This window comes from Miniopterus schreibersii (assembly GCF_964146895.1).
Source record: "Miniopterus schreibersii genome assembly, chromosome: 4".
NCBI lineage: Eukaryota > Metazoa > Chordata > Mammalia > Chiroptera > Miniopteridae > Miniopterus > Miniopterus schreibersii.
The window spans coordinates 101,629,932-101,645,516 of NC_138105.1; the positions used below are offsets into that span (position 1 = coordinate 101,629,932).

Below are 15,585 nucleotides of genomic sequence, written 5' to 3' on the forward strand. Positions count from 1 at the left end.
TGTAACTTTAAATTTATACTGAGTAGGTCTAGTAAATGGCTGCGTTCACCAGTCACCTCGAGTAAACAAATGCACAGGCTGGGGCGGGGCTTAGCACTCACGGGAAGCAGAGGGGTCCACGCCTGTTTCCTCTCTGCACCTACAGGACAGGTACAACACTCCTCTGTGCCAACACAGGCAGTCAGCAGAAGACACCTGGATGTGCTCAGGTAGGGAAAGGACCCGAGGTGGTGCCTCCAGAGCCATGCTCCCTGCACATGGGCTCCAGGAGACCCATGATCCCCGTGTGTCCTGGCATGGCAGGCTGAGAGGGCCACTTCCACAGGTGTGACCTGAGGTCTGGACAAGCTTACATCGCATGCAGTGAGCTCATGAGCAGAGGCCATGATGGAAGCACAGCACCAGCAGCAAATGCTAGTACGGGACCTAAGCTGGCAGGACAGGTCTCAGGCCCAGCGAGGACCTGGCTGGCATGGGGGCCAGAGCCTGCGCCCTCTGCTGCTGTGCGGGCATGGTAACATAGATGCCACGGAAGGAGGAGGAGGAGGAGTTGTAGGAAGAGGCCTGAAGCGACTGAGATTTGAGCGAGATGGTAACTGAGGTCTCAAGATGAACTGGACTTAAACAAAAAGAACCCCCAGAGCAGACATGCTGTGATGGAGCGCGCACGTCTGCCTATGGCAGTCTGGGGGCTACTGAGGAAGGCTGAGTTGGCTTTTAGAAAATGCAGGAAGTTATTTTTTGTACAGCTGTGTGAGGTATACATACATAGTATATAAATTTTGTTTTCTGCCCACCCTCAAGGTCATGCTTAAAACATTCCAATGATACCCTTTTGTACTCTATAAAGTCCTAAGTCTTTTCATGACCTTCCAGGTCCTGTGTGGTCTGGTCCCTGCCTGCCTCTCCTCCCTCACCCATAGCCAGCAAGGTAGAGAGGGAGAGTCAAGAATGTGGACTCATGCCCTGACCAGTGTGGCTCAGTGGTTAAAGTGCTGGCCCAAGCACCAAAGGGCTGAGGGTTCGATTCCTGGTCAAGGGCATGTACCTGGGCTGCAGGTTCAATCCCTGGCCCCGTCAGGGCTCGTACAGGGGGCAACCAATTAATGTGTCTCTCTCACATCAATATTTCTCTCTCTCTTCCTCCCTCCTTTCTTTCCACTCTAAAAATCAATGGGAAAAATATCCTCAGGTGAGGGTTAAAAACAAAAAGGAATGTGGCCTCTGGAGCCTGGGTTTGACTCTCCTCATGGGCATGCTTCTTAATGTCTCTGTGCCTGTTTCCTCCTGTTAGTGAGGAGCCCTGTGGTCCCTTGACAGAGAATCGGCGTGTTACTGACACACAGTGGCCTCTTCCTGCTAACGAAGGCTCCGAGTTCACCTCGCCTTCCCTGTGGAGTCGCGAGGACTGCAAGGTCCTTCCTCACTTGCCAACCAGAAGGCGGTTCTCAGAGGACATCCAAGGAAGCCCTTAATTTTGACATGGTAAGAAACTCAGGTGTATGGTGGTCTCCTAACTTATGCTGGGTGGCACCTCTTTGTATGAATGCAGATGTTCAGTTAATGACAAACAGCTGCACTTAAGAATTCTGACTTGATAGTCATTTGTTCCCACAACTTGGTGTGGCCTTGGCCAGATCAGGACCGAGAACAGGAGAGGTGGGCCAAGTGCACTCCTGAAAAAAACCTCTGGGTGTTCATTTTCATGTCGTCTACTGGCCTTCTCCATGTGCCAGCTTATGCTGTGAATTCTGGTTCTGAACAGGTAGGCGGGCACCTGTGTGTGACGTGAGTGTGTGCCTGTGTCTGGGGAGGGAGCAGTGTCCAACCAATTACATTTCTTTGGTTAAGAACTCATTGATGATGGCTCTGAAGAAAAGCGTCACCCCTTTTAGCAGGAAGCAATTAGAGAAGAGACCCTTCAACCATTTTCTCTGAAGCAATTCAGAGCCAAGACCCTTGAGGGGGGATGTTATAGGCAGTTAAACAGACATGAGCAGAGCAAGGACCAGGTACAGGTCACCAGGGTGAAAAGCCCCAGGTGCAAAGCCCCAAGTACCTAGTAAGGACAATCGAAGGGTAAGACTGCCCCCAGTGTGACCTTTCCTCCCCTAGCATATCACTGGTCATGCGTTTTGGAGCCCCCACCTTTCTTCCGTAAAGATAACATCTAGGCCTCAGTGGTATTCCAGCTCCAAGCCCAGAACAATAGCAAAACCAGCCACTGGCTGACCTCAGGACCAGCTGCATCAAATGATGGTCCCCGACCTGGAGCCAACCAATCAGTGGAGACCACAACCCTTAAAGGACACACCTGGAAAGCTGCTGAATATAGCGAGATCTTTCCCTGGGAACTCCCCTAAGATAAAACCATTAGGACAGAGGACCCAGTGCTCTCCCTCCCCCTGCACATTACCATTAGCGTCCTCAGTCCCAAGCTCCTAGGGCCCTTCCATTGCCTCTATAACTTGTTTCCTAAGCCCATTTCTTCTAGGAATTACTTCTTTCACCTCTGTAATTTTATCAAATAAATGTTCTCTTGCAAAAAAAACCCCCACTAATTCAACATTTGACATTTTTCATGATGCTTTCTACATTGCAAAAAGGAGATAAAAGCACCGTATAATGACAGACAACCTTTAGCATTTTACATTTAAAGAATGTAACCTCATTCCTCCCTGTGGCAGGGAAGTGTGGTTACCACCTGTGGCAGGCAGAATAATGTCCCCTCCCTCCAAAGATGTCCATGTCCTAACCCCTGGACCTGAACTCTACATGACAAGAGGGGCTTTGCAGCTGTGATTATGTTAGGGATCCTGAGATGAGATGAACCTGGGTTGTCTGGATGGGCCAATGCAATTGTTTTAAGTGCAAGTCAGAGAAGGAAGAGAGCTGGAGTCAGCCAAGGAGATGTGGCACATCCAACCCATTTTTCTGAGAGTAACTGGTTAATTTTATCTTTAAGACTCTGGTTATTGACTTTTGGAAATGTGAGTTCATGTAGCATTAAGGTAATGGGTGTTTGTATTTACCAAAAGGCCTGAGAAATAAAAGTTCTATAGTAGGATCGTTAATGAAGTTAATAGTAACGTATATGGTTTCAATCCTAAAGGCTGTATTTGTATTCATACTTTCTTAGTAAAATGCTCCTTTATGAGAAAATCCTTGTACAAAATTGAAGGCTTGGACTGTACTGGATTTTGACCACCAGGAAGAAGCAGGGGATGCTTGGAGGCAATGCCCACCATTGCTTAAGGGCGTGGGGTGCTGAGGGGTGGGCACCAAGGCAGCAGGCGAAGGAGGTGGCCAGAGTGGTTGGTTACACTAAGCAAATAAACCACCAGATTGAGAAAATACAGTCTTTTACAGCTGGAGGAGGCATTTGCAAACAGAAAGGGAGAAGGCTAGAAAACCTAGAGGTGTTGGATTGGAACTGAAGGTATGGATATTAATTTTAAAACTATAGCCCAGCTGGCGTGGCTCAGTGGTCGAGCATCGACCGATGGTCCAGGAGATCTCCGATGGATTCCGGGTCAGGGCACAGGCGCAGGTTTCAAGCTCAACCCCCAGCAGGGGGCGGCACGAGGCAGCGATCAATGACTCTCATTGATGTTTCTCTCCCTCTCCCTTCCTCTCTCTGAAATCAGTAGGTAAAAATATATTTTTAAAAAATACACGTGGCGCCTGTGGACGGGACCTTAACATTGTTTGGACAGTGACTTCCTGGCGAGGGGGCTGGGATGGGGCGTGTCTGCTTTGGGGAATCACGCCGTGTGCAGTGCGCGGTCTCGAGCGGCGCAGGGACCGAGTTGGGGGCCGGTGGGCTGCAGAGGTGCACACGCGCCGCAGGACGCTCGCCACGCCTGGCTCCACGTTCGCGCTCCTGCCGGCTGGCTCAGCTGGGGACCCACGACCAGCGCGCAGCGCTTCGCCTCCCACGCGGGCAGAGCGCGGGAGCCTCCGGACGCCCGAGGGCTCGGGCCCCGGGGGGGGGGGGGGGGGGGCGGCACCGGGCGACACTGCCTCCGTCTCCGCTGCTGCGGACAGGCGTCCGTTCCCCGGCGCGTCCAGCCTCCACGCCTCGTGGTTTCGTGCCTTTCGGTGCTGTCCGGCTCCCTACGCCCGCGAGGACTGTGCGGTAAATACGGAGAAAGCAGCGGCGTCCGACAGGCTGCGTTCGGGGGAGTCGCGGGGCTGCGCCGGCTCCACGTTACGGAACCAACCGCACCCAGCGCCCGGCGGGGCGGGCGGGACACCGGCGCACGCGCGAAGCCTCGGAGGCCGGCCCGCGCCCCCGCCGCCTCCCGGGCCTACGCGCAGGCGCAGCGCGCCAACCACAACGCGCGACGTCATGACGCCGAGGCGCCGCCCTGCGGCCGCGCACCGCCACCGCCCCGTCCGGGCCGCGACGCGACGCGCTCCGAGGGCAGCGGCCCCGGCGCTGACAGGGGCGGCTCGGGACGCCCGACAGCGACGCTTTCGCTGCCGCCGCCATTTCTACGCACGTCCGCGACCACTGCGCGTTCCTCCCGAAGGAAGGCTTTCTTTCCCACTCGGGACTGGCGCCCGCGGACCCGGGGCCCGGGCCCGCACCCCGGCCTCGCGGACCCGGCGGCGCGGGTCACAACGCACGCGGCCCGCGGCCCGGACAGCTCCGTACCTCGCTGCGGCCCCTCCGCGCCGCCCGCGTCCGACGCGGTCCGTCCGCCTGCGCGGGCTCCCGAGGCCGCCCGGCCGCACGCGCTCGCGGCCGCTCCCGCCCGATCAGCTTTCCCGCGCCTCGCGACGGCCCAGGGCGCCTGCGCAGAGCCGCGTCACCGTGACTGCGCTGCCGAAGCTGCCAGATTGTTGGAGAAGGGAGGCGGGGAGTCGAGGGGCGGGCGGGCCGGCGCAGCCGCGGCGGGGCGGGATTGGCCGGCCTGCCGATGACGTCTCGGGGCGCGCCGGGAGCTCCTTGCCGCGGCGGGACGGGATTGGTCTGTCTGGAGGTGTCGTCATCGGGGCGCGCGGGGGCGCCGGAGTGCAGGCGGCTGTGCGACGCGTCGGCGGCGAATAAATGGAAGGGACCCGGGAGCGCCGCGATGCTGCGCTCTCCTGCGGGCTCGGACGGACCTCCACCGCCGCTCGGGGCCGGTTTTCCTCGTCCTCTCGGCCTTGTCCCTCGCGGCTGACCACGGGCAGGGCGGCCCAGCTTCTCGTCTGCACCACCTTCGGCTCGTTTTCGTGGCTGCCCGGGCCTCCGACGAGAGCCAGGTGCGGGGCCGGGGGCCGGGGCCGCGAGGCTGGCCGCGGGGGCCGCAGCAGGTGTCTCGGAGCGCGGCGCCGCGGTCACACGGGCCCCGGCTCGTGGGGGCGGGCAGCGCGCTCACGTCCAAGCAGGGCGACCCCAGGTCGGGGGCGCTCACGCCGCAGCCGCGGTGTCCAGGACTGAGGTCGGGTTCTTTGCAGTTTCTTCCACAAGAGATGGGAGCACCCACTGGGTGTCGCGCTCGGTGACACAGCGACGGGCAAACCCGACGTGGCCCCTCGCGCTGCGGGGCTGATGGCAAAGGACTGTGCGGGGGAAGGCTTACGGGTCCTTGGGGAGCAGAGGCCCTGTGGCTTAGGTGCGGCGCGGTGGGTGGTAGCCAGGGCCCTTCCGAGGAAGTGGCGCCGCGCCGAGGCGAGGGGAGGCGTGTGGCCTGCGACAGATATTCCCGGCTTGGGAGGCGGCCGGGGAGACGCTCCCGGGGGGGAGGAGGGGGAGCGGGGGAAGGTCCAGAAAGCCCTCGGGACTTGAATTCTGGGAGGGACAAGAGTTTTCAGAGGTTCGGTGGGGACCGGATCACGGAGGGGACCTTGCGAGGCCGCTGTGGACCTCAGTTTTATCTCAAGTGCAGTAGCTTCACCAGTTGTTTACGTGTTTTCAATGGCGAGTTAACAGCTCTCTCCTCCCTGATGGGCTCCAGGTTGTCGCTGAGGACCAAGTTCTGAGTAAAACGCAGTGCGTAAGGGAGTTGAATCTCTTTGGGGTAGTGTGGTCAACTAGTGTGAGTTAGCCCCTGGTAACAGTTTTGTTTATGTCAGCAAGTGTATCCAGTAGAAGGAATTATGACTTAAACTTCACCGAGGCTGCAGCTTTCGCTGGCAGCTGTGTAAACTGAACGTGGGAGGCCCTTGTCGGTGAGTCAGACTTTGGTTTCATGAAAATCTGAATCGGGGTGAGCTTCATAAAGTAGGAATTGAAAGGATTGAAAAACAGTGCACCTCAATGGGGTTGATTTCAAATGAGCTGGTACTTGTGCTCCTCCCAGCTCCCTATTTTTCTTTGCTGAAAGAAAAGAGTTTGTGTAGCTTTAGTCCCCTGCAGGGGCCTGGGATGACAGGGACATTTAATGTTCCCTACAGAGATGCTTGTGTGCTTGCTTTTGCTGTCAGTTCTAAATACCAGTGACCAAAGTCAGGCTCCCCTTGCTTTCCTCCTAACTGGTCTAATTTTTGTAGGTGCTACTGTGCTCTGCTGTCTGTGTTTTGGACACTTTCTCATAATGGAGTTCCCTGATTTGGGGAGACATTGTTCAGAAAAGACTTGCAAGCAGCTAGGTAAGCACTTTTAAGAAAATATTAATAGAAAAATGGGCATTTTATTGACTTGTAGGAGTGAATTGGCCGTTATATTAGTTGCCAGGACCAAGTGGATAGAAGTGTGCTGCTTAAGTACTTGTGATACCACATGTGATGGGATTGCCTTTGAAAAGATAGCTTTATAGATTCCTTAGTGTTGTTGGCATTGTGAAATTCCTGATCTCCAATTTTTTGTCATGAGTGATACTTGGATATATTTGATAGTCATAAAGGATTTAGTGTAGGTAAATACCTGTTTACTATGATATGTAAACCTTTCATTCTAGTCTTTAAAACTACTATTTTTGTTTGTTTTTTAGATTTCCTTCCGTTAAAATGCGATGTATGTGAACAAGATTTCTGTAAAGAGCATTTCACCTACGCTGGACATAAATGCCCCTTTGCATATAAGAAGGTAATTCACACTTTATTCGGAAGATTCTCCTCCTTCTCCCTCTCTAAAGCTGTGCTGTGCAAGATAGACACCAGCCTCGTGTAGATAGTAACTTAATTAACATAGAACAAAACAGTATCAGTGTCTCAGTCTCACTGGCCTCCTTCCAAGTGTTTAGTAACCACACCTGACAGTGACCGCTGTGTTGGTGCAGATGTGGAGCATCTCCACCATCGCAGGAAGTTCAGGCAGCACAGCCTCAATAGATAAGACAGGTTTCATTTTCAGGGACTTATGGGGTCAAATGGTTGTTTTATCCAAAATTCAGAGCTTACTTTACATATTATAAGACTTAGTTCCATTGATTCAAGGAAGAGCAAAGCTTTGTCTTTAGGGGGAAGAAATGGTTTACTGGTGGAATCTAACCCGGAAGGCGTTAAACTGGTTACTTATCTGGGTAACTACACCCTGAGGTCATATTCAAGTGAGTCAGGTGGTATATGATAGAAACCGGAAGATGTCATTAAGGAAATCCACTCACATAAGTCCAAAGGTTAAAGACTTCCGCAGGTGGCTCCCAGCCTGTATTCACTTTGTTTGGGGTGGGGGTGAGGGGGCACTGAGATTATTTCCATGAACTTTCTGTGTCAGCACTCTACTGCTCTGTCATAGGCTATTAGAAACATGGACAACTTAGCTTGGATCAGTGCTGGTGGGCTTCTGACTCTCCAGCCTAGTCCAGGTCACCAGGGTGGGGGAGGGTGACTCACACGCACATTACTCATATTTATCAGGCACTGATGACTAGGCCAGGCTACTCTTTATTTGTTGACACTCCCACCCCCATCCCTAGGTAGGGAGAGTCTGCCTAGAGACCAGTTAGTAAGGCTTTATTTCTTAGTTTGGCAGGCTTGCTAACTGAAGGAACACTCCTGGGTGACATTCCAGCTCAGCCCCAGACTATAGGTCCCCGTGATTCTGTGATTACCTGTCACCTCTCCAGATGTCAGTTGTTACTTCACTGTGTTCATTGAGCTAAGTTTCCTCAGCTCCTGCCCTTGCTCAGAGGTTGTCTTGACCGTGCTGGGTGTTTAGTTACTGGGTGCTGTGTGGTTCCCTCCAGAGCCCCTGCTCCCCTCCCTCCCCCCCCAGTCTTGGGCCTGACTGATGGTAACGTATCTGAGAGCTCAGCCTCGCTTTGTGCTCTGTTTTTGACTGACAAGTGAGTCTTCCTGCACATGGAAGTCACAGAAGGGTCAGAAAGGCTGTTGACATGTGAAGAGAGCTAGAGGACCTATGGGTAGTGTTTTTGTCTGCCATCTCCACTCTGGGGGTGTTTGGGCAGGTTCATCTCTCACCTAGACAGTGCTGGACAAGCAGCCCTCTGTCCTGAGACCATCAGATTGATGTCACCAGCTTCCTTCCTTGGCGATCTTTTACTGACTTGGGGTCACTTCTCCAGGTGGTTAATAGGCTGTTATATTTAAATTACATTAGATTCCACTTTAGGCACCTTTGTTAAGTCCTAGGGTGCCTTACAGCTGACCCAGGAAGCTAACAGTGCCCCCTTCTCAGGGGCGGTCAGGGGTCAGTGTAGTACTCTTGTGCCTTTCTCTCATGTGAGTTTTGATGGTCTGAATCGAATATTACCTTATGTTCATTATTTTTAGGATGTCCAGGTCCCAGTATGCCCGTTGTGTAACAACCCAATTCCAGTGAAAAGGGGAGAGATACCAGATGTGGTCGTCGGTGAGCACATTGATAGGGATTGTAAATACCGTCCCGGGAAGAAAGAGGTAAGGACCAGTTCCAGGTCAGCTCTGAGAATGTCGGTTTCCTTGAGGGAAAGTGCCAATCATCCAACTGAAATTAGTCCTGATGGCTTGTGTACAAACTGAAGCTCGAATGATGTTAGTGTTGTCCCGTTTTGTGAGTGGCATAGGCTTTTACAGTCACAGAAACGCATTTTCTGAGCATTTGGGTCTGCCTTAGGATTTGCTTTCTCCACAGGAACCTCACTTTTTCTCCCAAGATGGAGAGTTCATGTAGTTTTCGAGAACCACCCTGTTACTATGCACTTACTCCTGAGCAGCTCCTAGGGGAGCAGAGGAGGGAACGAAGCTGAGGTGTCCGTGTCCTTGCCTGGTAGCCTGGGTGTTTAATCAGAGTTGTGACCTGCGCATGGGAGTGGAGCCTCTCCTTCCGCCTCCGGTGGTTGGTTTGGGGCACCTGCGTTTTCTCCAGGGGCACTCTGTTACCTCCCATGTTTGGTGTGCCCACCCCGGTCATTTGGGTATCACCTTTTTACCATAGTGTGAGCTGAGCATGGAGCTCCGGTCCCTATTCTGACTCCCACACATTCCCCCCCCACCCTGCTGCCAGTGCTGATGTGGAGTGTGCTTTGGGTGGGTGTTCTAAGCCTCCGCCTCCTTGAGGACACTGCCTCTCTCGATTCATTTCCTGTGGGTCCCTGGTCTCTATGTCCTGTGTTTCTTTCTTGGTTTGTTCCGTTTGTTAAGGTAAGAAACATTCAAACATGTTAAGAATTTTTGTGAGTTTATTTGAGCCAAACTGGCAACAGTTTCCCAGAAGCCAAAACCTCAACGGATTGAAATAATGCTCATACTCCAGAGATGGCAGTTTTGCACCTTGCTTTATAGGTTACAATCAAGGCAGGAGACATGTGGGTTACAAGAAATCCATTGGTAATAATTGAGGGAGGCGGGAGAGAGCAAGGGGGGGGCGACACCTGGGATTAGATAAAAAGTAAAATGATAGACACACTTTTACACTGGAGGGTGCAGAATAGTTAACAGTCATTAGTTAACAAGATATCAACAACAATGAGAAGATTCCTGGTCTCTACCCTGGTGCATTGAGGGCCTAGAAAAAGGGGAAATTACTTTGTTTTGCAAAGGCTTGTGTTACTCAGGAATGTTATCACAGATGCAAAAGATAACTGATAAGCCTAGTTAAAGTGAAAATTAACCTTTGTGAAGGAAAAATACTGACTCAGGACAGGGCTACCCACCATAGACTGCTTATGTTTAAAAAGTTTTAATTTCAGATCCATCTTTTGTGTTCGCTTTGGGTCTGTGAGTTTGCAAGGCCTCCCTGACCTCATCAGGTTTAGCATGAGGCCCCTTTTTGGCCACACCTTATTCTGGTGGAGGCACAAACTCAGGGAGGGAGGAAGATAAATTGACCTGGGTTTCCAGGGTCTTTGTTCTCTGTTTATGCTTGATTGGTGGCCTGGGAGAGCATCCTTGCTTCGAATTCCTCCCTCAGGTACCTGCAGGCAGGCACAGGCACAGGCACAGCTGTGCTTTTCCTGTTAGAGGAAAAGTTTTCTTTTCCCTGTATAACCTGTGTCCAGGTGGTTCTTCCTGTGTCACAGTAAATGTTCTCGCCTGCCTGGTCTGTGTTTGACCGCTCATTTGTTCCATGGGAGCTGTGGACTTGCCTTCCCTGTGGGTCATCTGCCCTGACCACTTCCTCGGGAAAGCCTGAAGGTCTGTGTCGTCAGGTCTTTCTCTTGGGCCAGTCAGTGCCCTGCCTGGAGAGAGCGCACACTCCTGGCTCCCAGAATCCTGGTGCCCGGTAAAGAAAGCAGTCAGATCTCTCCATGGAGCATGAACTGTGGTGTCCTCAAATCCCTGTCCTGTCTTTCTCTTGACTGCTGCACATCCCCAGGCCAGCAGCCTCTCTGAGCCTCTGCAGAGCACAGGTCTCCTGCTGGCGCCGGGCAGGGCCTTTGGGTCTGATTCCTGAACCCTAAGCTTCTAGGACTGCCAATTTCTGAGCTTTGGGGTTTTATTTCCATAAACGGGGTTTTCTCTTGACCTTCCCGATAACTTATACCTGGCTTTCTCTATCTGTCAAGTCCATTACTACTTGTCCCTGTGCATCTTCCTAAAACCTAAAATGCTTGGTGGTTTCCTTGTTACTGTTTGCCGTCATGGGTTTGTTCCTTTTCAGAGAATCTTTTCTGTCATTTTCATGACTTTGGGAGGAGTCAGAGCCCGTACGTGTGCTCAGTTCTACACCCTTAACCACAAGTCCAAGGAGACAGGCTGACCTGTGTGTTCTCTCCCCTCAGACAGTGGGTTTTCAGGCTCTTAGGCCTCCCTAGGGCCTCCTCCTTGGTCACGTATGGGCCGGTTCTGCAGCTTGCCCTCTCCAAGGACCCTCCTGGTGCATCCAGGTGGTGTTTCTAAGGCTGGCTGCCTTCTGAGGTGCGCTGCTCCCTTTCCTGTCCTGCTCCAGAACGGGCACAGGGCTTCCAAAGAGCTCGTCTGTGGGGAACTGGCTTTTGTCAGCTTAAATCTCAGCTTCTTGTTGCGGGTCCTTAATCACAGTTACAACTATAGTCAGTAAACTTAAGGTCTGCTAACTTTTGCTTCCTGTTTTCACCCTTGAGCAGGAGAGAGACATCTACGTGCCTTAGCACCACACAAAGCCCTTTGCGAGTTTTCTCCTGCTCTCACTGTGTGCTGCGTGCTCTGCCCTCCAGCCCTCTGAAAGCCTTTTAAAACCTCCTTCCCTCAGCTCCACCTGCCATGCCTCCCCCTGAATTGACATGGTTCCCCTTATTCTTGGCTCAGCCGAGACTTTCCACCTAAGTGCTTCCTCTCCTTGCCCACCGCCTCTGTTCCTCTGGAGCTCTTTGCTCCGGGTACCTGGGTACCTGCAGCAGACATCCAGGGTCCTCCCAGCACCCTGTGTGTTTCTGCACATGCTCAGGTCCCGTGAGGCAGCCGCCACCTGACTGTCCTTGCCGGAGGGCTGCCCCCAGGCAGCTGGACACTACCCTCTCCACATTCTCTCTGACATTCTTACTTTCAGACTTGGCAGTGCCTGGGGCTCTAGATAGATATTCCAGCTCCCTTCCCCTGGTGAGGACACCTCCACTGTCTCCAGGGCCCCTGGATCCAGCTGCATTCTGTGGGACTGTGCATGATGTCAAGTGCTTGGCCTCCCGTCCATGTCCCTAGTCCCCACCCCCTGGGTTTCTTGTGCTTTTTTTCCTGAGAACACCTCTAAGCACCCTCCATGAATCCCCAACTAAATAGCTGCTTTTGTATTTATACTTGTTAAAACTGTCCCTTTAATTAGTATTCAATGTTTTACGATAAAATGTTTGACTGGAACCTTGACCTCTTCATTCCGTGTAGCTAAGAACTGTTCCTAGTTAAATGTTAATGGTTTTAGTGTGGGGCTTGTTGAATAATTGCTTATTGAACAATTGAAATACTGAGTAACTTTGGCTTCCTCAGATTTTTACATACCGGTGCTCAAAAGAGGGATGTAAGAAGAAAGAGATGCTGCCAGTGGCTTGTGAACAGTGTCGTGGCAACTTCTGTTTTAAGCACAGACATCCTCTGGATCACAGCTGCACACGGGGGAGCAGACCCACCAGCCTAGCCGGGTGAGAAGAGTCTTAGCCACGACATGCTGACCTAGCCCCTCCCATAACAAGGGTAGAACCAGCTTCCACCCCACGGAGGGGGCAGGAGCAGCCTTGAGCATTGCTCTCTGTGGTGTGGTAGATGTAGGAGTCTGCATGAATGTAATCTCCATTAAAATTGGATTCTGAATTAAAGTTGGAGTCTAGCTGTTTTGTTTCCCGGGACTGCCATAACAAAGAACCACTAACTGGGTGACTCGAACAGCGAGTTCCTCGTCTCTCATTTCCAGAGGCTGAAGCTGAGGTCAGGGTGTCTTCAGGCTGGTTCCCCTGGAGGGTCTAAGGGAGAGTCTGTCCCAGGTCTCTCCCCTCGCTCCTGGTGGATGCTGGCAATCCTTGATGTTCCTTGGCTTGTAGACACATCACCCCAACCTGTCTTCATGTTCATAGAGTTTTCTCCCTGTGTCCAGATGTCCCCCCTTTTTAAGGACACCAGTCATTGAATTATGGTCTTACCCCACTCCACTATGGACCCGTCTTAACTAATTACATCAGCAATGGCCCTGCTTCCAAAAGGTGGCACGTTCTCAGGCTCTGGGGATTTGGACTTGAACCTACCATTTTGGGGACACAGTTGAATCCATTTACTAGTGTTATGAACCAGAAGTACCTTCAAGTTCAGTGAAGCATCTGCCTAAACCTGCTGTTGAATAAAAATGGAAGCGAGTTACTTTAGTTCCATTTGCTTGCTTCTTTTTAGTTAGGCTTGATTCTTTCTCTCTGGTTACACTTGATTGTTTCTCTTTAGTTACATTTGATGCTTCTGTGTGGTCTGTGCCTGAAGGGGCTCAGGATTAGCTGCCGCCCTAACTGCCTTCCTGGGAAAGCTGTGGCTTCCTGGGAAAGCTGTGAGGGCTGGCTGAGTGGATCTAACCTTTCTGTACAGGTGCTCAGCTGCGAGAGCCTCTGACTCCAGACCATCTGGCGCTTTGAACACACTGTCTTCCTGTTGGCTGGCCCAGCGACTCAGGTACCGGTCCAGGTGGCACGTGTGGGTGTAGTTGCTTTCGTGTCAGGCTGGCAGTTCCGTGTCCCAGCGGTGAATGTTGAAAGGCCGCTGTAGTGCAGTTCTAGCTGACTTGACGTTACATGCTCCCTCGGTGCACAGCTCAGTCACGGAGCACATAGGACTGGGACTTCCTTGAGCCCCAGGTTACAGGTGCAGTTTATTCCCGCTCCGGCGCAGTCCAGCGGTGGCATTTTAGGCTGTTTCAAGCATCGTGTTTGGCCGGCGGTGTGACACCACTCCTGGTTAATGGGGACAGGTCTAAGTAGGCCTTTTGTTGTCTTTCAGGTCGAAAGCAAGGAGGTGACTTGCCTGTATCTGTTCCAGCTGGCGCCTTAGCTTATTTTTGTATATTTCATTAACGAGATAACCTTGGTGGTCTGGTGCTGTCATACTTCAGACAAAGGTCTGAAACTTTGTAAACTTTTCCAATGAAATGTATAAATCCCTTCCGCAAAATAAACAATCAGAAGGGCCTTAATATTCTAAGGTGGGTGAAACTGCTCTAACACCCTCCCCTCCCTCAAAATACAACAAAGTGGCTGGTTGTGCCTGTCAGAGGGCGGCTCTGCCTGGCTCCCTCAGCCAGGCCCAGTCTCCGAAGCTTCATCACCTAAGCAGCAGACAGCTGGGGGTGCTCTGGCTTCCTCAGGAGGCCCCTGGGGTGGGGTGGCCTTCAGCTCAGGAAGGGGAGGGGCTCCCTCCCACCTTGTTAAGGGGCCTCATCCAAAGGCGGCCCCCACCGCACCACTCCCGTTCCCCCGAGAGGACAGTCTGACCCACTGACTCCAGGCATTAAACTGGAACCTCAGTACCGGGGGAGCTCTCGTTTCATGGGACCTTGGGCCTTGGGAAGCAGGAGGGAACAAAATGACATAGGAGTGGGTGCCAGTGTTAACCTGCTGGTCACCCAGCTGGCACTCTGGACACCCACTGCGCCTGGATTAACAGATCCAAGCAGTTACTCTCGTCTGGTTTCATGGCCTCAAAGTATAATGGGGGGCGGGGGGCTTGTATTGTTTCCATTCTACAATAGGTGGCAGAACCCTTTCTGCACTCTTTCTTGGTGGGGTCTGTTCTGGGCCAGTGGTTCTCCAGCTTCTGAGTGTATTGGAATCACCCAGCGGCCCTGTTAGAGCACTACAGGCCTCATCTCCAGAGTGGACCTGGGGTGGACCCTGAGGATTTCCACTTCCAACAAGTTCCCAGGTGGTGCTCACGCTGCTGGTCCTGAGACCACACAGGAACCAACCACCGTCTGCATCAGTGCCACTGTGGGGTCTCCGCCGAGTGCTGTGAAGCACGGGGAGGGCTGCCAGGGCTCTGCAGCACTGAGCTTGTGGTTCTGTTCATTCCAGGCAAAAACTATTAGCTTGGCTCAGCTATCAGGAAACTTAAGTATATTAGGAACTTGGTTATATGAGTCTACTCTTTGAACTGTAAACTGAAATCTAAGTACAGACCAGGTCTTTCTCATGAAAGTTACTGTCCAAATTCAGAATAAAACACTGGGCTTCAAAGACAGTATCAAAAATTTAAACAGTAAACTATCTCACTGTTAAAAATGGTTATATGTTGAAATAGTATTTTGGATACGATGGATTAAATAAAGTATTAAAGTTTTTTTATTGGTGTTCGTTTTGTTTTTTAACTGACTACTAACTAGAAGTTTAAAGACAGGTGGGTGGCTGGTGTTCTTGTTGGCACTGCTCCTGATCCTCAACACTGGAGGGCAGAAAGCACCCACATTTTTTCAGGAAGAATTGTCCCCTGAGCTGCTCGTGTTTCTGTCTTCATGTGGGATGGGGTTGTGTCCGTGTCACAGAGCTTTCTGGAGCGCTCCACACACCTCGGTCTCGTGCACTGTCAGGCGTCCAGGTAGTTCAAAGGGCTGTGAAAGGCCACGAAAGCAGAGGTCCTGGTCCGTGTCTCTTGGCAGCACTGAGTCCCTGCTCTGTGTGGTTTGCATCCAGAAGTTCTTGTCATTTACAGATACTGAGGCCCTGATCCACCTGCCGCACCACCTGCCTTCCCAGCCTCTGCCAGGAGAGTTCACTTTAGCGTGAGGTGCCGTTGAGGGGCTCACAACGGGGCATGAGGTATGTGGCAGTGTGC

The 15,585-nt window shown here is 52.3% G+C and overlaps 1 protein-coding gene across 2 annotated transcripts; it reads left to right on the plus strand.

Annotated features, from left to right (window-relative positions):
• Positions 1-4,999: 4,999 nt before the first annotated feature.
• ZFAND2A (zinc finger AN1-type containing 2A) lies at positions 5,000-15,094 on the plus strand. Of its 2 annotated transcripts, XM_081133898.1 has the most exons (7): positions 5,000-5,253; positions 6,484-6,582; positions 6,924-7,018; positions 8,668-8,793; positions 12,274-12,425; positions 13,351-13,434; positions 13,759-15,094. In XM_081133898.1, exons 2-7 carry the CDS (start codon positions 6,528-6,530, stop codon positions 13,775-13,777), a joined length of 531 nt encoding a protein of 176 aa, XP_080990024.1. In that variant the 5' UTR covers positions 5,000-5,253; positions 6,484-6,527; the 3' UTR covers positions 13,778-15,094. The 2 variants fall into 2 exon arrangements, with proteins under 2 accessions (XP_080990024.1, XP_080990025.1); XM_081133899.1 differs by lacking the exons at positions 13,351-13,434; positions 13,759-15,094 and having other exon boundaries at positions 5,019-5,253; positions 12,274-12,599.
• The last annotated feature ends 491 nt before the right edge of the window (positions 15,095-15,585 follow it).